The following is a 26204-nucleotide window of genomic DNA, read 5'->3' as shown; positions in this document are numbered from 1 at the left end:
AATGCGAGTCGCCCGACACGCTTCGCTGCTAGTAGTGCCACCTGCCGTCAGTGGGTGGTTACTTCACGCTGACGTCGAACATGGGAGGCGCTGACAATGTGACTGGACCGTGTACCTAAATGAAACTACTTCTTTCAAATGACCAAATGTGTGACCTCTAGGACTACGATGATTCGTCTCGGGAAGTTACGTATTCTTCATACTAACTACATTTTATTCTAATTTACAATGCCCTTACCGGTGCTGCAACATTCTGATATTAAATTGGACTTTTGAAAGAAAGCCATGACAAAATGTAAAGATGTAAGAGGGAAAAAAAGGCATACGTTTCGGGCTGAAACAAAGAATCTACTAACGAAAAAAAAAATAGCACGTGGGGAGGCATGGAACGTGCAACTCGTTAATCAGCTTTTGAAACACAAAAGAGAAGAAAAAAAAATTAATTATCCATTGAACGAAGCTGGGTCACACTGGAATCTCCATTCCGCCAACATCATCACAGCTGACCCGTGGACTACTGTGATTTATATCAGGTCGTCTGCCTGCAATAAAGTCACTGCTGAGATCAGACTCTACGAAATTATGCCTTTGCTCCATCAGTGACCGAAGACTAGCTCATGAACTTCTCTAGTGTCCCCGTAACCGGTATAAAAATAATACACTATCCTTCACATACATTCAATGAAGGCAGGAGTTACCATGCGTCTCACCATCGTTGGCGGTTGACCAGCGAAATGCAAGTCTTCAAATGGTTCAAATGGCTCTGAGTACTATGGGACTTAACGTCTGAGATCATAAGTCCCCTAGAACTTAGAACTACTTAAACCCAACTAATCTAAGGACGTCACACACATCCATGCCCGCGGCAGGATTCGAACCTGCGACCGTAGCGGTCGTGCGGTTCCAGACTGAAGAGCCTAGAACCGCTCGGCCACATCGGCCGGCTAAATGCAAGTGTCAGATATACGACCTCCCCCCATGAACCATGGACCTTGCCGTTGTTGGGGAGGCTTGCGTGCCTCAGCGATACAGATAGCCGTACCGTAGGTGCAACCACAACGGAGGGGTCTCTGTTGAGAGGCCAGACAAACGTGTGGTTCCTGAAGAGGGGCAGCAGCCTTTTCAGTAGTTGCAAGGGCAACAGTCTGGATGATTGACTGATCTGGCCTTGTAACAATAACCAAAACGGCCTTGCTGTGCTTATACTGCGAACGGCTGAAAGCAAGGGGAAACTACGGCCGTAATTTTTCCCGAGGGCATGCAGCTTTACTGTATGATTAAATGATGATGGCGTCCTCTTGGGTAAAATATTCCGGAGGCAAAATAGTCCCCCATTCGGATCTCCGGGCGGGGACTACTCAAGAGGATGTCGTTATCAGGAGAAAGAAAACTGGCGTTCTACGGATCGGAGCGTGGAATCTCAGATCCCTTAATCGGGCAGGTAGGTTAGAAAATTTAAAAAGAGAAATGGATAGGTTGAAGTTACATATAGTGGGAATTAGTGAAGTTCAGTGGCAGGAGGAACAAGACTTCTGGTCAGGTGACTACAGGGTTATAAACACAAAGTCAAATAGGGGTAATGCAGGAGTAGGTTTAATAATGAATAGGAAAATAGGAATGCGGGTAAGCTACTACAAACAGCATAGTGAACTCATTATTGTGGCCAAGATAGATACGAAGCCTACACCTACTACAGTAGTAAAAGTTTATATGCCAACTAGCTCTGCATGATGAAGAAATTGAAGAAATGTATGATGAAATAAAAGAAATTATTCAGATAGTGAAGGGTGACGAAAATTTAATAGTCATGGGTGACTGGAATTCGGTAGTAGGAAAAGGGAGAGAAGGAAACGTAGTAGGTGAATATGGACTGGGGCTAAGAAATGAAAGAGGAAGCCGCCTGGTAGAATTTTGCACAGAGCACAACTTAATCATAGCTAACACTTGGTTTAAGACTCATGAAAAAAGGTTGGACACATGGAAGAACCCTGGAGATACTAAAAGGTATCAGATAGATTATATAATGGTAAGACAGAGATTTAGGAACCAGGTTTTAAATTGTAAGACATTTCCAGGGGCAGATGTGGACTCTGACCACAATCTATTGGTTATGAACTGTAGATCACAACTGAAGGAACTGCAAAAAGGTGGGAATTTTAGGAGATGGGACCTGGATAAACTGAAAGAACCAGAGTTTCAGGGAGAGCATAAGGGAACAATTGACAGGAATGGGGGAAAGAAATACAGTAGAAGAGGAATGGGTAGCTTTGAGGGATGAAGTAGTGAAGGCAGCAGAGGATCAAATAGGTAAAAAGACGAGGGCTAGTAGAAATCCTAGGGTAACAGAAGAAATATTGAATTTAATTGATGAAAGGAGAAAATATAAAAATGCAGTAAATGAAGCAGGCAAAAAGGAATACAAACGTCTCAAAAATGAGATCGACAGGAAGTGCAAAATGGCTAAGCAGGGATGGCTAGAGGACAAATGTAAGGATGTAGAGGCTTTTCTCACTAGAGGTAAGATAGATACTGCCTACAGGAAAATTAAAGAGACCTTTGGAGATAAGAGAACCACTTGTATGAACATCAAGAGCTCAGATGGAAACCCAGTTCTAAGCAAAGAAGGGAAAGCAGAAAGGTGGAAGGAGTATATAGAGGGTCTATACAAGGGCGATGTACTTGAGGACAATATTATGGAAATGGAAGAGGATGTAGATGAAGATGAAATGGGAGATACGATACTGCGTGAAGAGTTTGACAGAGCACTGAAAGACCTGAGTCGAAACAAGGCCCCCGGAGTAGACAACATTCCATTGGAACTACTGACGGCCTTGGGAGAGCCAGTCCTGACAAAACTCTACCATCTGGTGAGCAAGATGTATGAAACAGGTGAAATACCCTCAGACTTCAAGAAGAATATAATAATTCCAATCCCAAAGAAAGCAGGTGTTGACAGATGTGGAAAGTACCGGACAATCAGTTTAATAAGCCACAGCTGCAAACTACTAACACGAATTCTTTACAGACGAATGGAAAAACTAGTAGAAGCCGGCCTCGGGGAAGATCAGTTTGGATTCCGTAGAAATACTGGAACACGTGAGGCAATACTGACCTTACGACTTATCTTAGAAGAAAGATTAAGGAAAGGCAAACCTACGTTTCTAGCATTTGTAGACTTAGAGAAAGCTTTTGACAATGTTGACTGGAATACTCTCTTTCAAATTCTAAAGGTGGCAGGGGTAAAATACAGGGAGCGAAAGGCTATTTACAATTTGTACAGAAACCAGATGGCAGTTATAAGAGTCGAGGGACATGAAAGGGAAGCAGTGGTTGGGAAGGGAGTAAGACAGGGTTGTAGCCTCTCCCCGATGTTATTCAATCTGTATATTGAGCAAGCAGTAAAGGAAACAAAAGAAAAATTTGGAGTAGGTATTAAAATCCATGGAGAAGAAATAAAAACTTTGAGGTTCGCCGATGACATTGTAATTCTGTCAGAGACAGCAAAGGACTTGGAAGAGCAGTTGAACGGAATGGATGGTGTCTTGAAGGGAGGATATAAGTTGAACATCAACAAAAGCAAAACGAGGATAATGGAATGTAGTCGAATTAAGTCGGGTGATGTTGAGGGTATTAGATTAGGAAATGAGACAAAGTAGTAAAGGAGTTTTGCTATTTGGGGAGCAAAATAACCGATGATGGTCGAAGTAGAGAGGATATAAAATGTAGACTGGCAATGGCAAGGAAAGCGTTTCTGAAGAAGAGAAATTTGTTCACATCGAGTATAGATTTAAGTGTCAGGAAGTCATTTCTGAAAGTATTTGTATTGAGTGTAGCCATGTATGGAAGTGAAACATGGACGGTAAATAGTTTGGACGAGAAGAGAATAGAAGCTTTCGAAATGTGGTGCTACAGAAGAATGCTGAAGATAAGGTGGGTAGATCACATAACTAATGAGGAGGTATTGAATAGGATTGGGGAGAAGAGAAGTTTGTGGCACAATTTGACTAGAAGAAGGGATCGGTTGGTAGGACATGTTTTGAGGCATCAAGGGATCACAAATTTAGCATTGGAGGGCATCGTGGAGGGTAAAAATCGTAGGGGGAGACCAAGAGATGAATACACTAAGCAGATTCAGAAGGATGTAGGTTGCAGTAGGTACTGGGAGATGAAGAAGCTTGCACAGGATAGAGTAGCATGGAGAGCTGCATCAAACCAGTCTCAGGACTGAAGACCACAACAACAACAACACGGTATTTTATATTTTACTTCAGAATACTTTTATGCTTTCACCATAAAAATATGTACCATATGCATGTATAAACTTCGAGAATGTTCACACATTATTTTCAGTCCAAATATGTCAGGGGGTTCTGTATTATTATTTTCCACTGGTTGAAATAGATGTTTTTCTTCGAAATTTCTTGTAACGTTAGTTTTTATTTATTTATTTTTTCGTACCAGCTGGAAAGAATTTTCTTTCGGCAAGTACTCCATTATATTCTAGACTAGAGGTATAATATTTTTTCCGAATTTTTTGACAGTGCGTTGAGGTGCCTGTTGCCAGTGCCTTGAGGTGCCTGTTTTCGTGGCGGCCGCTATAATCATTCAAGAGGTAGTTTCAGCAGAGTACATATACTGATTTACATTATCATTAGGATGGGTACCATGTGTTTCCGAACCTTAGTAGCGAGTATGCCCAGGTTGAAATCTCAAGAGTGTGAAACTGGCTTGCTGCTCCAACCCCCCCTCCCCCCCCCCCTTCCAGCTCAGTTCCTGGATCTCGGCTTGAATGCATTTACTGTATCTGGTGTAATGTGCATATCAGAAAGAACCAATAAACCCTCGACTCTTCGAAGAAACGAACTGCCATGTATAAAACATGTTCAGACTGCCGATTATTTTACAAAAGAGTTAATATGTTAAATTTTTGCTCTGAAGCATATAAGCGAGAGAAATCTTAAAAATGTTTTGAAATTATGCTTAAAACTTGGAAGACGATAATTGCTCTCATTTTCAAATACTGGATGACTTGTCTGAGTATTTGCGCGCCGTCAGTTACGCTATCACAAAGCAAACACAGTTTCTATTGTCCTATTGTGTTAAAAGTTTAATATAAGTAGCTCGACAGTATTTCAATTTTTTAGGTTTGGTCAATAATTACGCGTAATATTGAAACGAATTTTTGTTGTCCCTACGCTATTTTGGGTTCCAGTACAGTGTTTTAGTAATGTAGATTCTTGCTTAATTTCCCGCTCGCGCGTGAGAAATTTCGACAGAAATAAAATACTTCCATTCAGTCCCTTATGACCAGTCTGGTGTGGAAGTTTTAAATTTCACGTTCAAGAAATCGTTCACACAGGAGAATCGTACGAACATACCGTCATCAGACCTTCGGACAGACTCCCGTTGGGACGATATAGAAATACGCATCTCTGGGGTAGAGAAACCATTAATCGTGAATCTCTCGCCCAGCACGAAGTCTCAAGCAACAGGAAAAAAGGGCAGGTGACTCTTGTATATATGAAGGGTAGAAGAACGGAGCCGCAAAATTACAGACTAATATCCCTAACATCGGTTTGCTGCAGAATCCTTGAACATATTCTCAGTTCGAATATAATAAACATTATTGAGAATGGGAAGCTTATATCCACGAATCAGCATGGATTTAGGAAGTATCGCTCGTGCGAAAGTCAGCCTGCCCTTTTCTCACATGATATACAGATAACTATGGACGAAGGGCAACAGGCAAATGCCGTATTTCTAGATTTCCTGCAGGCTTTTTACGAAGAATTCAATAGTAATGAGTGGGAAAGAATATGAAAGAGTGAAAACATTTAAATATTTAGGTTCTATAATAACGGAGGACAATAAAGTAGCAGTAGAAATTTTGCCTTGCAGAACGTATTTAAATCCATGAATGTTAGTAGGAATACAAAAATCAAAATATACACGACCATATTAAGACTTATAGTAATATATGGATCAGAAGTCTGACTATTGACATTAAAGGAGGAGAACTGGTTAATGAGATGGGAAAGAAAGATACTGAGGATTTTTGGAGCACTGAGAGGAAGATGGCTGGAGAGTAAGAACAAATGTAGAATGCAAACACTTTTTGGACAGATGGATACTGTTGTTAAAATTAAGTAGGGAAGAATAAGATGGGCAGGACATGTGCAGAAAATAGCAGAAACTCGGAGTGTCAAGAAAATTTTTATGGGGAAACCTGACGGGAGAAGAAGAGGGAGACCCAGGAATGATATGGGAGAGCCAAAGGCGATGGGAATAAGAAATTGGACTCATGTGATTTGCCGGACTGAGTGGGCAGCAAGTTGCTGATGATGCTGTGTTGTGCGGTAAGGTGTCGAAGTTGAGTAACTGTAGGAAGATACAAGATGACTTAGAAAAATCTGTAGTTAGTGCTATGAATAGTAGCTACCTCTAAATGTGGAAAAACGTAAGTTAATAAGGGTGAGTAGGAAGAACAAACCTTTAATGCTCAGATACATTACTAGTGGCGTGCTTGAAGCAGTCAAGTCGTTTAAATATCTGGGCATAACGTTGCAAAGCGATATGAAATGGAACGAGCATGTGAGGACTGTGGTCCGGAAGGCGAATTACTGGGAGAATTTCAGAAAAGTGTGGTTCACCTGTAACGGAGACCGCATTAGGACGCTGGTGCGACCTGTTCTTCAGTACTGCTCTAATCTTTGGGATCCTTACCAGGTAGGACTGAATGAAGACATCGGAGCAATTCACAGGCGCGGTGTTAGATTTCTTACTGGTAGGTTCGAACGACACGCAAGTGTTACGGAGATGCTTCGGGAACTCAAAGGGGAGTTCATGGTACGAAGGCGACGTTCTTTTCGAAGAACGGTGTTGAGAAAATTTAAAGAAGAGGCATTTGAAGCTAACTGCTGAATGATTTTACTGCCGATAATATACCTTGCGCGGAAGGACCACGAAGATACGAGAAATTAGGGCTCTTACGGAGACACACAGACAGTCTTTTTTCCGCCGCTATATTTGCAAGTCGAACAGGAAAGGAAATGACTTGTAGTGGTACAGGCTACCCTCCGCCACGCACCGTACGGTTGCTAGCGGAGTATCTGTGTAGATATAGTATTTCCCCTTGCAACAGTGTCCTCAAACAGTTTCATAGCGACACCTTTTTACAGGAGCTGTCACTGGGCGCCGAAGACGGGGGCTTCGCGCTGCCAGTGAACACGGCGTCGCTGCACGTGGAGCGGTGCGCCAACGTGACGGTGGGCGCCGGAGCCGTGTCGCACCAGGCGCGCCTGCGCCTCGTGCACGTGGCCCACGTGGCACAGCTGCGCCTGCGCACCGCCGCCTTCGGCCGCGACGCCGCCACGCTCGAAACCTACGGGGCCTTACCCCCGCTCGCCATAAACATCGAACGCTCCAATGTCACCTCCATAGAGAGCTTCGCCTTCAGGTTTGTGCTTCATCTGGTCCTAAAAGTTTTAATTATCACCTCGATAAAAATCAGTGACCATGACAGTTCGTTCATCTCAAGTTAGCTATAAATATAACAGGAAGGCCACTCTTGGATAATACACAGATAGTCACCTGGTGCGGAGTTTTAACTTGTCAGCTCCCCCCCCCCCCCCCCCCGCCCTCCAACCACCAGCAATCCGACAAACACAACACACAATTTTTTGTGGGAGAAACAAGTGGTTAATTAATATAAAGTCTAATGTTAACTACACTGACGGAAAAATTGCAACACCAGAAAATAATTAATGTAGAGTACTGAAATTTCAGTCTCAGCTCAGCACTTGGCCACCCCAGCTTCAGGTAAATATGTGAAAATAATATTGTGGTTTTTTACTGGGGCTCCTTTGGCTCAAAGGCTGCTTGTTTAATTCAGATGATCTGTTCAGGTGGGAAAAACGGAAGCCATTATTAATACCAATGGTTTCAAACCAGAAGTGCCACTAATATCTGAATAAGTATTGTATTCACTTTCTTCAGTCTTATCCTGTTCAAGTTTCAGAGAAACATCTTACTGATTGAAACTTCCTGGCAGATTAAAAGAGTTTTAATCTGCCAGGAAGTTTCATATCAGCACACACTCCGCTGCAGAGTGAAAATCTCATTCTGGATCTTACTGATTCTTCTTCTTCTTCTTCTTCTTCTTCTTCTTCTTCACCACCACCACCACCACCACCACCACAAGTCCGCAGCTCATGGTCTGGTGGCTCATGTTGCTGCTTCTGGATCACGGGGCACGGGTTCGATTCCTGCTTGGGTTGGGGGATTTTCTCTGCCCGGGGACTGGGTGTTTATGTTGTCCTCATCATGACAGTGGCTAGATTGGACCGGTGTAAGAATTGGGACTTTGTACAGGCACTAACGACCGCGTAGCTGAGCGCCCCAAACACTAATCATCATCATCATAGTCATCACAAAGTAAATCCGCAAGATGTTTAAGGCATTTGTCATCAACAGAAAATAAACTCCTTGTTGCCTTACCTACAACTAGTAGAAGAAAACAATTATTTACAAAAAAATACTCATGAATAAATCCATTCACTTACATACAAATGAATACGTATTTTATTTGACTTTCTATAGACTATATCTTGCAGTGGAAAACACTCACTCTTGTTGTGTCACACACGATAAAAGATGAATTCATACAATAACACTATTCCAAACATGTAAACAAGAAAGAAAACACATTGCAGTAGAAAGTTTCAGAATAAAGAAAATAAAATTCTCTTGAGCCTTTTGATCTGATGCTAGTACTAATCTTCTTACATTACATAATTTAAAAAATGTAAATTTGACAGCCCGAAGAAGCAGCATGTGTGACTGTCTAGTACAGAATGAGGTGAGGCATTTTCATGAAGCGAAAACACCCTCTTGGACAGCTTGCCATGAGGTTTAGGTTTTTACCACCTTCCCATAATGTCCTCAAGAAATTTTGATAGTGCACTCCTGGGATGATTTGTATAGTCTCTCAAAAAACTGTCAGCATCACTCTGCTCTGTCACCTATCTCAGGGTTAGTGAATCCACATGTTTCCACTACTTCCTCTGCTTCTTTCCCTCAGGACAACATTGATACACCCAGTACTTGTCCATGGTGATTAGACAGCTACAGGACAGCTTGATGCAGCTGCAACATTTCCTCTGCTTCAGTTTTCTAATGGGTGTCACCAGTTGTAGAACCCAGTGGCAGCGATTTCTGTCGTCTTAAAAATGTGGTGCTGGTTGTTGAAAACTTACTTTCTGTTTTACCACTATTGCCTCTACTGTGATACTTCAGTGTTCACTTGTGATTTCTGGTTCTTCATAGAGAGAGAGAGAGAGAGAGAGAGAGAGAGAGAGAGAGAGAGAGAGAGAGAGAGAGTCTGCCACTTCATTCATCATTATTTCAGATTTGTTTGACCACACTGCAGGCACCCATACCACCTAAACACTATACTGTATAGTGATGTATTGTTATCATACTCTTCCAAATGAAGAATATGAATTATTGCAGAATAATCAATCTTATCAATTGGCTGCATCAATTTCTTTGTCACTGTAGTGATGTGCCATGTGAGCCACAGTACTATAGTACATCAACCAGGATTTGAAAACATACCTCCAAATAATAGAAATGATGTAACTATTTTTTCAAGGTGATAATTAAAACCTTATGACTGCCCCTCATAAAGGCCTCCCTCCTCTCTCTCGAAATAGAAATTTACAATTTTAGAAAGCGTTTTTTAATTGGAGCACAGCGATCAGCATAAAATGCTAAAAAACAGTCTCGATCGCATTTTCAGGTTCTTTATTTGTTAGCACCCAGTTTTGGCTCTTTCCTCAGATCATGGCTTTTCCATGCCATTATGGCTGCTGGTGGTGGGGGGAAAAAGCCTGAAGATGGTCTGAGGAAAGGGCCGAAACTGGTTGCTGACAAATAAAGCTGAAAATGCAATTGAGACTGTTTTTATTTGATTTTTAGCATTTTAATCAATATTTATAATGGAAACCATATAATTATTTCACAGGTTGTATCGAAAAGGTTTGAATGCATAAAGCCTTTGTTGGAGTGGGTGTTGATCAAGTAGTATAAGATCCGATCTCGGATACAGGTTTGATCCTCTCAGGGCAGACTTTCTTTGTTTTTCCTGACAGAACGTATTACTTTTTTTTTAATATAAAGATGAAAAGTGACCAAAAGCTTCACTAGAATGTCTATTGCCTAAATTTCAAAATATGGTTTAAAATTATGTATCTGACAATACACAGACACTTACTACAGTATGAAGCTGCACATCCTGACATATCCTAGTGTGGAATAGTGTTGAAAGTTTTTGGCAGTTACTACCTTTGAATGTTAGAGTTGAGATCCAGAGGGCCTAGCCAACTTGTGCTGGACATAATCACAATGAGTGGCTAATAAGGGAGGAACATCTGGAGAGAATGGTTGTGTTTTAGCCCTAAAATTGTAAAACAATATTTCAGGACTAGACCACAGGGAATCTTAACATACAATAAAAGTTGCTTAGGTTTTGGGAGATGACATGTGATAAAATATTATCTACTGCAGTTGTTTTGCAATAGCTAGTAGCTTTTAAGGAAGCTGTCTGATATTGTTTGTATACCAAGGGAAACAACTTTTCTTTGGGTGTGGGGGAGAAGGTCTTACCATCTTTAATCATGCTGCTAATTACATATTTTTCTGGAACAGTGTTGACAGATTGTTTGAGTGTAATGCTTTACATGTTCGTTGTCCAAATTAAATGATTCTAGATACTGTACAATAAATGAGGTCAAATAGTCTCCATTTGTTTAAGACTTTCCTGCTTATTTTTGCGACCATTTTTACCTTGGAGATCAGTATTGCTTCTTTCTTTTAATCAATCCCCTGTCACCAAGTCTAATACATTTCCACTTGTTCTCAGTAGTTTTCTAAGTACGCTTGATACCCTTGTTTCCTAGATCATTTATAAAACACAACCATGAACTTTCTGAAATATTATGTAATTGTTTTGCAGAATTAACAGTAGAGACAGCCTAAACAAAGAAGAGCAGCAGAAATGGCCACTGCGGACAGGATGGGAGGAGAATCATTAAAAATATAGCACACCAAGTAGTAACTTCTGTCACATGTATATGTCAGGGTACTTTTCAGGAATTGTGATGTAGTTAGTTATTAAGTGCAGTTTATGTAAATTTAGTCATTGTAAACTCTGGACCTATACCAGAGAATCATGGCTGATTATTGTGTGCCATAATAAACACAGCCCTTGGGAAGAAAAAATTGTGGACACTAATACATATTCAGCAATGCTTCAATTACAATTAGAATATCAGATGTGACATACTGTACCATTTCATCAGCTTCAAAGACAATTGCTGAGTAATGCCACTATACATCATGGGCACTTGTCTAATACTCAAATCTGAAGCATGTGATTTTTAGATGTAATTATGATTACTTCTGCAAATATATAAAAATACAGACATTTCACCTGTCAAGTACACAACATGGACCCTTGCATCTTTGTTGGCATTTATATCCTTACATACATGCAGATGCATAATTGTCAGGTTAGGCATGCTGCTAAGCTGGCTTAGTTCTGCCCTCAAGGCACCCTAAATCTCCTGATTTAGTGTTATGTCATATATTATTTCCAAAACTACTGTTAGATCATAAAAAATGCACTAATACAACTATGATGACTGTCAACAGCAGGGTAGTTGGGAAATCTGCTACCAAATGGACATGTCATGTGTCCAGTAAAGCACATGGGGGGCATTTATAATGAAAGGGAAAGCTGTAAACTAGCAGCTCATTTTCATGCATTACCTCTGGCAGGCACATTATGGCCTTCTACCTTGTACATGTTAACAGATATTTCTCATGTCTTTTCCTCTTTCTCATCACTTCCCTTAACGATACATGCACTAGTTCCCCAACCCTACTACAGAGACAGATTTTCCTTGCCATGCTCAGACTCAGTTTTTGTCTCACAGTATTTGTCTATTGCACATACCTGGAGGTGCCAAAGTGTCACATTCCTATCCTGCGCACTTTTGCTTCCCCAGAGCCACTGTTCCTAAATCCTCTCTCCCACCCCTTCCACCTGACAGCTACTGAAATTTTCAGTTACCTTTATGTCCCTGTCGATGACTTAACATCTCTGCTATTTGGTGAGTCATTACTTTTACTCCTAAATTATTTATTACATCAATGAAACTTTAGCTGCCTCTGTACCAGGTAGAAGTAGGCACAATCTTTTCTGCAGGCATTAGAGGTACAGTAATGTCACCACCAAGAACAAATCCTCTCTAATGGCTTCACTATGGTCAGCTCATCGAGCTATTACGGCATCATTCAATTTTTAGTGCCATCAGGGAAGAAAAACAGTTAATCAGAATTTGTCACCCAGACATAAGTGTAATTTTCCCTGCAGAAGCTACTTAGACTTAGTGGATTCATGTGAGCAGTTTAAGAATACTGTGTGGGTTTGCAGAAACAAGTAACTAATTCTGCAAGAACAGAAATGTCCTACATGGTAATTTATTTAAATAAAGATGTACTATATTGCTTTGCAGCAACATCTAATGAAAAAATAATGCAGTGTACAGAGTAAGTTATGATTTGCTTCTCTTTTGTAAATGTGTACTTGGACTCATTCCATATATCCTTTTTGATGATGAGATGGATGGAAGAATTTTTCAGTAGATTATGAATACCTTGTCTGAAGTGCAGTGTGCACATTCTCTTGGCACATATTATCCTTGGATTTATTATTTTATCACTAGCATAACACTGTTTTGTACACTGGGTACTACTGAGAATCTAAAGCAGAATTATGCAGCTTATGTATTCTTGGTAGCATAAAATTGTTTACATTGCTACAGATCTGGAAAATGATTACAGAAACAGAATGATATGATCATAAAGAATAATTGTTGCCAGTCAAGTTCAGATAAATTAACAGAGGTCAGTTTGGCTACACGTAGTACAAATCAAATGGTTCCCTCCCTGGCTGTTGCTTTGTTGTTCACCTCTAACAATACCTTCTGCACATAAAATCTTCAGTTTCACTATTGTTCAGATTCAATATAAACAGCACATCCCTCTATAATTTGCTAGGTGACTCAGTTCTCAGGTTAAATGAAGGAAAGACTGTTCTTAATCTTTGTTTCATGTTTTAAGTATCACAGTAATCTTTCAGAGTTCAGAGAGTTCATTAAAATATTTTTTCTAATAAGGCACTCTTTGCTATAAAGCTTTTGCAATGTTAGGCAACTGGTGCTCATAATCATAAATATGGTTTTTGCTATTTTTCAGAGATCGGATCGAAGACATCCTTTTGCACGCTCTGCACATCGAACACATAGCACCATTCTCTTTTGCTAGTCTGGGAGAAATGGACCGACTGGAGATCATAAACTGTACAATTGACAAAATTGAGGGACAAGCATTCAAGAGGTTTTCTGTGGACACATTTATCATAGCTGGAGGGAGTATCAATGGTGAAGTACACAGTCGTACTTTGTCTGATGTAACTGTGATGCGCGAAATACACATAGATGGACTGACAATGGAGGAAGTGCGGAGCCAGGCATTTGAAATTTCAGGACCACAAGTCTTCACACTTCGTGCTTGCAATATAAATCGGACTCATGGCGAAGCATTTAGAGTGGTTGTGAGAGGGCCTGTAGAAATAAGGAACAACTACTTCTCTGTGTTAGATTCAGGTGCTTTTGCTGGGTTGGCTGTAGATGGATATAGTCTAAGACTTCATAATTTAAGAAGGGTTACATTTGAAAATAACACAGTTGAAGTCTTTCAGAAGGGTTCACTATGTTTTAACAAAACTGGTCTTGACATAGTTCTAAGAAAGATAGTGGTAAATCAGCCATGTTCATGTTCTTCACTAGAAGAATGGAGTTCTTATATACAGAAGGATGTTCAGTATATCCAGTTGAAGGGATCTGCATCACTGTCAACAGAAGAAATATTGTGGTGTATAAAGCAAGAACCGCAGAAGAGAGCTATACTTTTTAGAGACTTCCAAATGTTGCAGTGCAGTGCTATACCGTCTGGATTGAATTTGTTCCTTCTCATCATCATTCCTATTTGTGTTCTGCTACTGGTAATTGGTATCTGCATAATTTTAATGAGGCGGAAACAAATTAAAAATCGGAAGCACTGGGTTAGTGTGCCAACCTCTAATAATTCAAAAGGTGGTGATGAAAACAAAACTGCCAAAGATAAGTCTGGAACACCAGAAAATAGACTGAAACTGGTTGTCCCTGATGGACGAACATACAGGGAAACTGAATTACACGTTATTGTTGAAAGAGCAGAACCAATAACAGATAATTATCTCACTCCATCTAATGATGGGAAGTGAAGACTTTCTTCATGAAGACTGTTGATCTTAAGTGATTCGTATAAGCCTAGCATGCATAGTGCAACAAGTACCATGCTGTGCTAACCACAGAATGCTAGTCACAGTACTACTTTGCTGTGTAATGAAATGTATTATGCTTTAAAAACATGATGTAGGACGCAATAATTGATACATAACTGTGATATTAAATCACTATGTACACAAACATGATAAACTGTATGAAGTGATGTGGAGGAAATAAAACTGTCTACATCCACACATAATACAAGGAGTAGATACATGCACATGGCAGGAGGTACTGTACCAATTGTGATTTTTCCTTATGTAAATGAAATACAAAAAATATGTTGATACTAAGCAGTATTCACATGGAGCAAGATACAAACTGTTTTATTTTTTACAAGAACTAGTCATTTTTCTCTAAACATACTGAATATGAATGTAAATTGTATTTTAGTTTTTTTAAACAGTTGAAAATCAACTGTATATCTGACTTAATAAAGTTTCTTCATATGAATATTAGAGTTTGGTATACAGCGATCAACTTATTTATAAAATGTGTTTGTTATAGCTATTTGCCTTAAATAGCAAATCATTACATTGTTTTGGCATAATTAAAGCTACTCTGACATAAGATATTTCAGTTGATATTCTTCCTGTACCTTTTACATAAATTTCTTGATCTTACCCTACTACATATGTGCAGTGATATAAAACATTTTTTCTTTCCCTTCCCTATGAAGACTGAAGCATTTGGTGTCACTGTAGAATTTCCAGTGTTGTATGGAGAATTAGTTATGGCTTATTTAAACAAAACACTATATTTTTTTCTTTCAGTGTAGGATTACAACGTATTTAGACATGGCCCTTACTACTCTGACTACTTAAATTTCTTGTGCATCAGGTTAGTCAGCCAAAGGCTCGAGCTTCAATTTATGACCCATCATAGGCTGGAATTCTTGTAGTACAGTGATTTCTTACTTTACTGATTTTGATATATGAAGAATTATGAGCCCACCCTAGCTTCACACAGGTAGCACTAATTATCTACTGCCAGACTACTTGTCTGACATAATGGTAATTTTGTTAATGGGGCACTGTGTAGAGTTATTATCAAAATTCAGAGAACAATCATAGGTCCCCAAATATCATTAGTTTCATATAACTTCAATGATTTAAGCAGTGCATACCAGGAAAGTCCTCAGGAGGCATGACTGTTGTCTGTTCCATACTGAATTGGAATGACATTTAGTTGCAAACTACCACACATGCAGAGCCAGTTCAGCAAGAGCTATGACCACCTCACTCCAGTAAGAGGTAATCTGTATGACCTTCTCCCACATTTCTAAATGATTCCAAGGAGTTTTGCCATTCACCGCTAAATGGTAATGGCACTGTTTTCACGGCAGCAGCAGCCTTTCATTCATCATAGTTCAGTCAATGTGCATGGAAAAATTTATAAATTATGTACACAAGCCTCCCTTGTGAATCCGTCTATCTATTAGTGGAAACTGTATCAAAAATCTGTGCAGTAGTTCATGAGACTAGTCCAACCATACAGACAAAAACTGGTGGGCAACTCCAATTTCTATACATACCAGGTGCAGATGCATGAAACTGGAATTTCCCCGCAGATGGTGCTAGCCATCAGTGTAGGGCCTTTGAGACTGTGTCCGCAGCCCCATCTGCTTCCTGTAATGGCTGATGACGAATGTCAACACACAGTAATCCAAGTTCCATACATTGGTATCTGTTTCAAACATGTTTAGTTTTATGTCTACGATTTGCGGACAGCATTGGTTTTCTGTTATCATTTGAAGAAAACTGCTGCAGAATAGCATCGAATGCTTGTCAAAGCTTTTGGCAAACATGCTCTTGGGAAAACAGTGTTTTGAGTGGTTAAAAAAATTCAAAAGCGGTGATTTTGATGGAGAAATGACGAGTGCCGGAAACCATCAAAAAAGTTTGAATAAAATGAATTGCAGGTCTTATTGGATGAGGATGATAATAAAACTCAACAGGAACTCATTGAACAATTGAATGTGATGCAGAAATCCATTTCTCTTTGATTGAAAGCTATGGGAAAGGCGCAGAAAGTGGGAAAATGGGTTCCACATGATCTGACTGAAAGACAGCAAGCAATTCAAAAGAAAGTCATTTCCCCATCAAATAGTGACAGTTGATGGAAAATCGATATATTTTGAGAATCACAAGCATTGTAAATCATGGGTGAATTCATGCAATCCATAGACGTCCACTGCAAGACCGAATCGCTTTGGTGGGATCCGAAGGGTGTCATCTATTACAACCTGCTAAAACCTGGTGAAACTGTTAACACTGATCACTACCAACAGCAAATGATCAATTTAAATTGAGCATTACCTAAAAATAACTGGAATATGGAAAAAGCCAACACAAAGTCTTATTGTTCCATCATAACATCCCATCACACACTGCAAAACGGGTCAGGGAAACGATCAAGGTGTTCAGTTGGGAAATACTGGGGCATGCAGCTTATTCTCTAGACTTGACTTCTTCCAACTATCATCTATTTGCATCACTGGGACATGCTCTCACTGAACAATGCTTCAGATCATATGAAAATGAACAAAAAAATGGCTCGCTGACGTAATTGCCTCAAAAGACTTTTTTTTTGGCATTGATAGCCTGCTGGAGAGGCAGGAGAAATGTATAAATAGCAATGGAGATTATTTTTGGATAAAATATTGTTTACAAGTCTGTGGTTTGAAACTGATAATTACTGCAACCAAATTCCAGTTTCATACTTCTACACCTGGTATAGATAGAAGATGCTAACACACAATGTAGTTCAAATTCCACATAAATGGCTATGCCTCTGGTTATCAAAATGGTGGGAAACATACACACCCTATTCAAAGAACATCAGTTTCAAATTAATCATCAGATAAAAGATTGTCTCAGGTTCTTCTGCCGACATTTCTTTGATGTTTTTTCTGACATTTTGCCAGTATGAGTATCTGGCATCATCGAAGCTTCACCCTCCATTGCTGGTGATGGTGTGGAGTCAAGCTCGTGGCCACAGATTACATGTATCTGCCACATGAACATCAAAGACCTTTTTCTGTGGCCATAAACGGTGCTGTTCTGTCCTGCTACTTGCAACAGTCGTCTGCTGCAGCATGGTAGTCCAGGAGCTGTTCACTTTGAGGCTTTCTTTTTCCTTGTTGAAGATATTATCATGTTTATGATTTCTACAGCTTTTCTCAACAAGTGGGTATGATAGGTCTTCTCTGCAGCAAGAACTTGTGTGCTGTGCCATCATCGATTTCTCCACCTACCCCACAATGCAATGTCACTTACGTTAAATGATCCCGATGTTGGTTGATTGGCCAATCATTCCAACATAGACTTTTCCTCTAGTACATGGTATGTGGTATATTCCCAACATTGCAAGTTGGTCCCCTTTCTCCTACGCCAATCTGAGACACACTTGATCTTATTTGTCAGTTTATACACTGAAGAGCCAAAGAAAATGGTACACCTGCCAAATATCGTGTAGGGCCCCCATGAACATGCAGAAGTGCCGCAACACAACATGGCATGACTCATGTCTGTAGTACAGGTAATACTGGAGGGAATTGACACCATAAATCCGTAAGTGTGTGAGGAGATGGAGATCTCCTCTGAACGGCATGGAGATATGCTCGATAATGTTCATGTCTGGGGAGTTTGTTGGCCAGCAGAAGTGTTTAAACTCAGATGAGTGTTCCTGGAGCCACTGTGTGGCAATTCTAGATATGTGGGGTGTCGCATTGTCCTGCTGGAATTGCTCAAGTCTGTCATAATTCACAATGGACATGAATGGATGCCTGTGATCAGATGGGATGCTCATGCACATGTCACCTGCCAGAGTTATATCTAGACGTATCAGGGGTCCAGTATCACTCCAACTGCACACGCCTCACACCATTACAGATCCTCCACCAGCTTGAACAGTCCCCTGCTGACATGCAGGATACATAGATCCGTGCAATTGTCTCCATCCCCATTCATGTCCATCAGCTCGATACAATCTGAAACGAGGCTCATCTGACCAGGCAACATGTTTCCAGTCATCAACAGTCCAATGTCGCTGTGGACAAGCCCAGGCGAGGTGTAAACTTATGTGTCGTGCAGTCATCAAGGGTACGTGAGTGGGCATTCGGCTCCGAAAGCCCATATAAATGTTTCGTTGAATGGTTCGCACACTGACACTTGTTGATAGCCCAGAATTGAAATCTGCAGCATTTGCGGAAGGGTTGCTGCACTTCTGTCACGTTGAACAATTCTCTTCAGTCGTTGTTGGTCCCATTCCTGCAGAATCTTTTTCCGGCTGCAATGCTGTCAGAGATTTTATGTTTTACCAGATTCCTGATATTCACGATACACTAGTGAAATGGTCATACGGGAAAATCCCCACTTCATCGCACCTTGGAGATGCTGTGTCCCATTGCTGGTGTGCCGGCTGTAACACCAAGTTCAAACTCACTTAAATCTCGATAACCTGCCATCATAGCAGTGGCAAACAACTGTGCTAGACGCTTGTTTTCTTATACAGGCATTGCCAACTGCAGAGCCATATTCTGCCCATTTACATATCTCTGTATTTGAATAAGCATGCCTATACCCGTTTCTGTGGCGCTTCAGTGTATATAGTCTTCATGCCATATTTGTGGACTATAAGGCTGATTATCTCTGTCCCTCTGGGAATGTATAGCAGAAAAGCCATACCCAACATTTCTCTTTCCAATGTGTCACTTCGCAGTGTGTTGGATTCGGGGATACTTCTTATGTAACTGGTAGAGTACCCACTGCTCCTCACAGTGATTTCCGGGTGTTGCATCTCACGTCTGCGGTGCTGTGGCTCACATATCAATCATGCCTCTTTTCTGGCTCAAGTAGTGATCTGACAGTTTGTGCAGGTAGAGTCCACGTCTGTCAGTTTTTGAAACGCATTATGTCCTAGGTTTTGACCACCCCTCATGACCAGCACATCTAGAAATAGTAGCTGTTGTTCCTTTTCCACATCCATGATAAATTTTATGTTGACATGGAGACTGTTCATGTGTATCAGGAAGTTGCTGAGCTCTTCCTTACCATAATGAAGGTATCATCAATGTATCTGACACCTTCAATTGTGATGTCTTGCAGGAAAATGGAACTGATACTACTCCAGAGTGTCATCGAGTGGCACTTCAGCGAACAAAGAACAATATCTAAGCTGACAAAGATATTGTGTGGTCAAAGTTTTAGTTTCTGCAGCTTCTCATTGAAATGTCTTGAGACCTTTATGAATGTGACAGTCTTTCCCACATGTGACTAGGGCAGAAAAGTCAAGTGTTTTGCCAGTTCATACGTCAGTGAGTCGGGAGCACTAAAAATCAATCTTAATGGAACATTATTCTTATGGGTCTTCAGTAATCCATGCAGCCAAGCTGGTAGGACTTCTGTGTTGTGCATGTTCCTTCTTTGTTTACCATTTGAAGTGCCATTCAGTGACTCTCTGGAGTACACTGGTTCTATTTTCCTGCAAGGCATCACCAAGCAATTTATTGCTTGTCTCACCATGAGCTACTTCATGGGGAATGGCAACTTCTATGAATAGCTGGAAAGCATCAGCATGGCTAGTCCACAGCAGTGGCCAACTTCTTCGTGGGACATTTCAAAGCATGGGCACTGGACTTGGTAACTTGTAAACCGAAGGTGTGGTACAGATATATTGATGGTGTCGTCGTTGCATGGGGCCATTGTGAGGAACAGCCTCCATCTCAACATAAAACTTATGATGCTGGTAGAAATTGATGAGCTGGTAAGAGGGATGGTGAAAACGTGGGACAAAGTGTGAATAAAAGCTGATGCACATGGACCAATACCTGTATAACTATCAAATCACCACCCAAGCCAGAAAAGAGGCATGATAAATATATGAGCTGAGCACCTCAGATGTGAGATGCAACACCTGAAAGTGTTCTGAGGAGCAATGGGTACTCCATCAGTTATATAAAAAGTGACACAAATTAGACAATAAGCGAAGTGGCACATCAGAAAAAGAAATGTTGGGTATGATCTTTCTGTAATAAATTCCCAGAGTGACAAACAGAATTGGCCCTATATAGTTCAAACGTGGCTCAAAGACTATTTAAAACTGACAAATAAGGTCAAAGTGTGTCTCAGATCGACAAAGGAGAAAAGGGACCCACTTGCAATGTCAGGTATATACTGCAGAAAAGTCTGTCGGAATGACTGGACACTCAACCAACACCAGGATCACTGAACGTAAGGGGAATTGCAGGTTGGGGCAGGTGGAAAATGGCCATGGCAGAGCATGCGCTGTGTGTGACCAACTAAATACTAAAATTCACCGACACTGAAGTTCTTGCTGTAGAGAAGAGCTATCACACCCACTTGTTCAGAGAATCTTTCACCAAAAAAGAAGAAAACCTTAAAGTGAACAGATACTGGATTTCAAAGCTGCAGTGGTTGACCCTTGCAGGTAGCAAGGGGAGAACTGCAGTGGAAATGATCATGGAAAAGCTCTTGAACATTGGTGTGCCATGTACATATAATCTGTGGCCATGAACTTGACTCCCCTCCACCACCAGCAATGGAGGGTGAAGCTTTGAAGATGCCAGCAACTTTTGCTAGTGAAACATCAGAAAAATCTCAAACGCCAGGTGAAGAAGCCAAGACAGATGTCAACAGGCAGTTTGTCAACAAGTGGCCATGAAAGCGTTAACACTTCAGTAAGCTAAGTGACTATTATACGCTCAATCATACGGAGATCAAAATACTGCGGTCTGTCTTGTCTGTACAAGCATGTGCACATTTGTTTTGAAGAAAATACCCACTGCTCAACACATCTACCATAAGATGAGTGGTTGTGGTTGTGCTCCATGCAGGAGTTTGTTACTATATTAAATACTGCCTTCAAGTTTTTAGGACAAATTTGACCCCATCTACTTGAATAATGAATTTGAGTCCACCATATTTTGTTATGCAATTATATTTTATCTCATAAAATGATTGTTGACTGAAAGAACTCCTCATGCCTATCAACCATATTCCCTGCTGTTACCTTTATTTGTTCCATTTTTAAAGTGTTATTTTACAGTTTTTGGAAGCCACAAATGCTTATGACTGTGTGCAACCAAATGTGTCCTCAAAAATGACCAAATTTCCATTCCCACATCAAGGCATAAGTCAAAATCAGTGCCTGCAGGCAGTCTGAATTAATATAAACATCCCAGTGATCTCCTGGCCACACACACACACACACACACACGTGTGTGTGTGTGTGTGTGTGTGTGTGTGTGTGTGTGTGTGTGTGTGTGAGAGAGAGAGAGAATGGCCCTTTAAAGGACCGTCTGTACAGAAAATTTGTCCCAGTGCTAAAATATGGCCACTGAACAGTGAAGGCATTAGTCAACTGAACACTGGAGAAATTAGTAATGCCAAATTCTATGAAGATATTAGATGAGAACAAAATTGATTAGTAAGCCAGAAAACTCATGAAGAAAATGAAAAGCAGCTTTAAGAGATAAAAATACCTGGATTTGATTTGCTACATACATTCAGAAAGATGTACTAACAGTTTTGTGAAAGCATTGGCTGTGAACTAGATGCTGAACTTCTGCACAGTATTGACACAGCTCATCATATGCAGTGGACTGGAACAATTTAGGCCTTAGGAGAAAACTTGGAGGTGCCAACCCACCAGACTGCATGAAGGCTATAGAACCCCTGAAATTGGATCACATATAATTAAGGTTGAAAAGGAATTCAAGGCTTTCAAATTAGCCTGTTATCCTGAGTCAGACAGCTCCAGAACATTCAGCAGTGAGGAAATAATGACAATTCTCAAAGAAATGAAAGCATGGAAAACATCTGGTTTTGACAACATCCATTCAGAATTCCTAATTCACATTGGAAGGCACCTAAAAAATTGGTTGGCAATGTTCTTTACTGATATCCTCCAAACTGCAACATACACCAAAATCATAGCCATCTTAAAACCAAATAACAAACTGCAAAAGTTACTGACCCATTGCTTTGCTTAGTACAGTATACAAACTTTTGGAAAGAATACTGTACAATAAAGTTGACCGCAAAATTTTTCCAAAACCTATCTGCTGAATGGGCGGGATTTTGCCCATACCACATCTGCACCAACCAGAAGCTCTCACTGACAACTTTTATTGAAACAGGATTCCAAGACAAACAAAAGATTTATATTTATAGTTCTAATGGCAGCTTATGATACTGTGTGGAGATAATGTGTTATATTCATAAAACAGGGAACCTCATCAATGCTGTGTTAAACAACAGAAGCTTCCAAGTTCTAATGGGTAATAAGATGAGCCCTCCAATGGAGCTTAATAATTGCCATCCACAAGGATCACTGCTAGCCTCTCTTCTGTTTTCTCCGTATATATAATAGATTTGCCTAAGACATCATCAAGGAAATGTGGGTATACTGACAATTGGGCTCTTGCTGCGAACCACAAGGCAATGACCTGGGCATTACTGAATCTGTCTTACCTAAAGACCTACAAATTGTTGGCAAGTATATCCATAACTAGAGGTTACAGCCAAGTGCCACAAGTCAACATTATCTATAGGTCACTCTTGACATGATGCTCAGCTTCAAAGGGCACTTGCTGAAAATTGCTGCTAGGGTGAAGTCAAGAAATATCTTGCAGGAATTTTGTGCCACAATGCGGAAATCATCAGCTCCAATGCCAAGAACACCTGATCTTGGACTGGTGTACCCCGTGGCAATATACTGTGCCAGAGTCTGTATCAATGGCCCATAAACCACACTGGTCGTTCCGCAGTTCAACCAGACTGTGTGCGTCATCACAGGAACAATCAGAATTGCTCCAACCTTCTCGCTACCTATTCTCACCCACATAGCTCCTCCATTTTTGTGCTGTGAAGTTGCTGTCAAGCGGGAGTCTACAAAAACGGCTGGTGACCTTTACCTCTATACATGAGAAGATTCCTGTATTAAGTAAAAACAGAATTCGCTCCTGTCGCCCACCGCAACAAGATGCAAAATCTCTGGTGGACAACAGGGCGACAACAGTGGATCGATGGACAGAAATATGGCTGAATGATGCTATCCCAGAACAGCTAAAGATGCCCTGCATCTCAACCAGGCCACCAGGGTTTGAAGAGCATCACAAGATCTGGTCTGCAGTCAACAGACAAGGACAAATAGTGTAAGGTATGCTGACTCAATGTACAAAGGGGGATTAACATCATCACTCAGCTGCGACTGTAGTGCAGAACGACTTTTTGTTCAGCACACTATATGTTTGTGCCCAAACGGATCTTTTCCTGGCAGTTTGGAGGAGTTCCTGTTAGCAAACAAGACTTCCATGTATGTTCAGCAGCTGGACATAATCCTATGACCTTCTGTGCTTTGTAAATATTGTAAATTTAATCAACTTATAATCGTGACTTTCTTTTCAATGTATTAAATATCTATATAGGTATAGTTCACGAAAAACGTTTCCTTGCATGACGTCTTGCTAGCCATATGATAAATATAAACATCAAATACATTCTAACTAGCTAGGTGTCATCACAACTGCAGAGACAGTGTTTTCATAAGTATGCTGTAATTGTGCAATTTATTTGGGCCTTCCCTGTTATTAGCAAAATATTTTTCCACCTTAATGAATGATGATTTCACTGAGTATACCATCCTAAGCAAACAGCAGCTATCACTAATAATTTCATAGACTGCATTGTGTCATATGTTGATCTCATTCAATGTAAGCAGTTGCATCTGGTTTTCAATGATACACTTAAGTGATCTTTCTAAGATTTTGTTATGTTAACTGCACCAATTTAAAACTTTTGAGAGACCCTATCTTGATATGGAGCCAGAGCAGCATAGCAGTGTATGGCTTTAGACCAGGATAGTTTCTCCATTCTAAATTCCTTCACATAAGTATTAGGAGAAGTTGCTATGCAGTGACATTAACATCATATGTAGTATACCAAAGCCAACCTTTACTACTCCTGGGTTGAAAAGACAACTGGACTGGGGGTCAACTTCCATCCACCCACAAGAGATAACTACATTTTTTAATTACACTTACCTAATATTTCAGTTCATTCAGACCTGATTTTTCACTTTTCCACAGCTACTTGTCAGTTTTCTCTTACGCAGAGATGGCTGCTGTAGGAAACACTTCTCCATTTTGAAATTCAATAAATTACTCTTCATTGGCACTGGTGGCCTTTGCCAATTTTTGTTTTTAAGAAATACTAATTATCACAACTTACCTGAATGGAAGAATTCCTTCAAGTGCTTGGGCAATTGTAGGCGGGCTAGCTAGGGCAAAGCCTTTGCCAAGTAGTGCAGAATTGCTATTGTAGACTTGCTGAGCAAATTCTTCCACTGACTCCAAATCTTCATTCATTTCTTCAACTGCAGTGAAATGACACGCCAACATGTATTACAGATAAAATATACCGGTAAGCAATTTACAACAAAACAAAGACAACTCACCAGAAGTAGGAGGCAGAAGCAAATCTTTTTTCATAAGTGAAGCTGCACACATCCCACCTAGAAATGCAAGTTCTGTTTCAAGGTGTTTCAGGCCATCTCCTGGGATAACATGCCACTCATAACCAATTACTAGACAACGAAATCCATAGTAACAGGCTTTTTCATCTTTGACATAATCAGATGCTGTTTCCAAAGAAAATATAACTTCATTTCCTGTAAAGATGATGATTTTGATATTAAATTAATAATTGGAGATACAGTTTTTATGACAATTAGTCTCACGATGCTTTTACACTCTTAATTTAGTGAAATGCAAGAAGTTAGCAAAGGTTGTTAAAGGACAACTTAGACAAGAAAAATGGTCACACTTATACTATTAGCATACAAGAAATATTGTAAAGGTTGGAAAAAACATTGGTAGTTGTATATATATTTACAAAATCTTCTTTACTGCAAATTTCTTTCAGGGACCTAAACAGATGAAGAACATAGTTAAATGACTAATACGTGACATATTTACCTGGAAGCACAATAGCTGTCTGTGGCCAATTTGCACTGCCTCTGCTGAATCTGTGGAGAATTGGCCAGTATGGAACTGGCGTTGTCTCATTGTCAGGTTCATCTCCAGAAGGAGAGAGAGGTGAAGTTATACAGCCCCTGCCAGGCAAGTGAGCTCCACCACTACCACTACCACCGCCAATGCTAGGAATGAACAACTGCAGCGAATCCTCCACTTGTGCTGTACCACACTGTGGGTCAAATTCAATGCAGAGCCACTTCACGCATTCTGGAAATGACACTCTGCACAAAGAAAAAGGTAGTACAATGACAATATGTAAGTGACTAAAACAGAAAACACAGCAGTTTTATCTAATGAATCATACACTATTAAAACACAATACAATGATGTGTAAAATGAATAGCAACAAATTACAATTTGGGGATTGAATCTGTATAACAACTAATCAAATGATTGACAGTGAGTTACAAAAGAATAAAAAACATACTATCTATTTTTGCAATAGAAGTAGCACAACATATTTTCCTGTACAGTAAGTCATTTACTACATATCAGCCCACGCCTCTTCCTTGCTCTCACTGTCACACACTTGCTTGTTTCACTTCCCATGCAACCTGATGATAAATAAATAATAATCGTTGAAGACTCTCGTGTCATCTTTCATATATTGAAACCATGGGCCAGACTGTATTTTTCATGTTTTACAGGTAATACTACATTAAATGAGAAATCCAAAAAGTTGTGGAGAACAC

The 26204-nt window shown here is 40.2% G+C and overlaps 2 protein-coding genes across 2 annotated transcripts in view; one reads left to right on the top strand and one right to left on the bottom strand.

The window, feature by feature from the left end:
* The window catches only part of LOC126259989 (uncharacterized), a 63768-nt gene extending 48862 nt beyond the window's left edge, over positions 1-14906 (top strand). Inside the window, exons 2-3 of the mRNA XM_049957122.1 lie at positions 7179-7456; positions 13321-14906. Of these exons, the coding sequence (XP_049813079.1) occupies positions 7179-7456; positions 13321-14389 (1347 nt within the window). The 3' untranslated portion in view covers positions 14390-14906. The remainder of the gene's footprint in view (positions 1-7178; positions 7457-13320) is intronic.
* The window catches only part of LOC126260543 (E3 ubiquitin-protein ligase MYCBP2-like), an 831093-nt gene that overhangs the window by 533610 nt on the left and 271279 nt on the right, over positions 1-26204 (bottom strand). The window contains exons 32-34 of the mRNA XM_049957878.1: positions 25453-25733; positions 24933-25145; positions 24707-24851 (exon numbers count right to left, since the gene is read on the bottom strand). Of these exons, the coding sequence (XP_049813835.1) occupies positions 24707-24851; positions 24933-25145; positions 25453-25733 (639 nt within the window). The remainder of the gene's footprint in view (positions 1-24706; positions 24852-24932; positions 25146-25452; positions 25734-26204) is intronic.

The sequence above is a fragment of the Schistocerca nitens genome, chromosome 5 (genome assembly GCF_023898315.1).
Source record: "Schistocerca nitens isolate TAMUIC-IGC-003100 chromosome 5, iqSchNite1.1, whole genome shotgun sequence".
Classification (NCBI taxonomy): Eukaryota; Metazoa; Arthropoda; class Insecta; order Orthoptera; family Acrididae; genus Schistocerca; species Schistocerca nitens.
The sequence above is the reverse complement of the archived record's forward strand: the minus strand, read 5'-3'. Positions and strand labels throughout refer to the sequence as shown.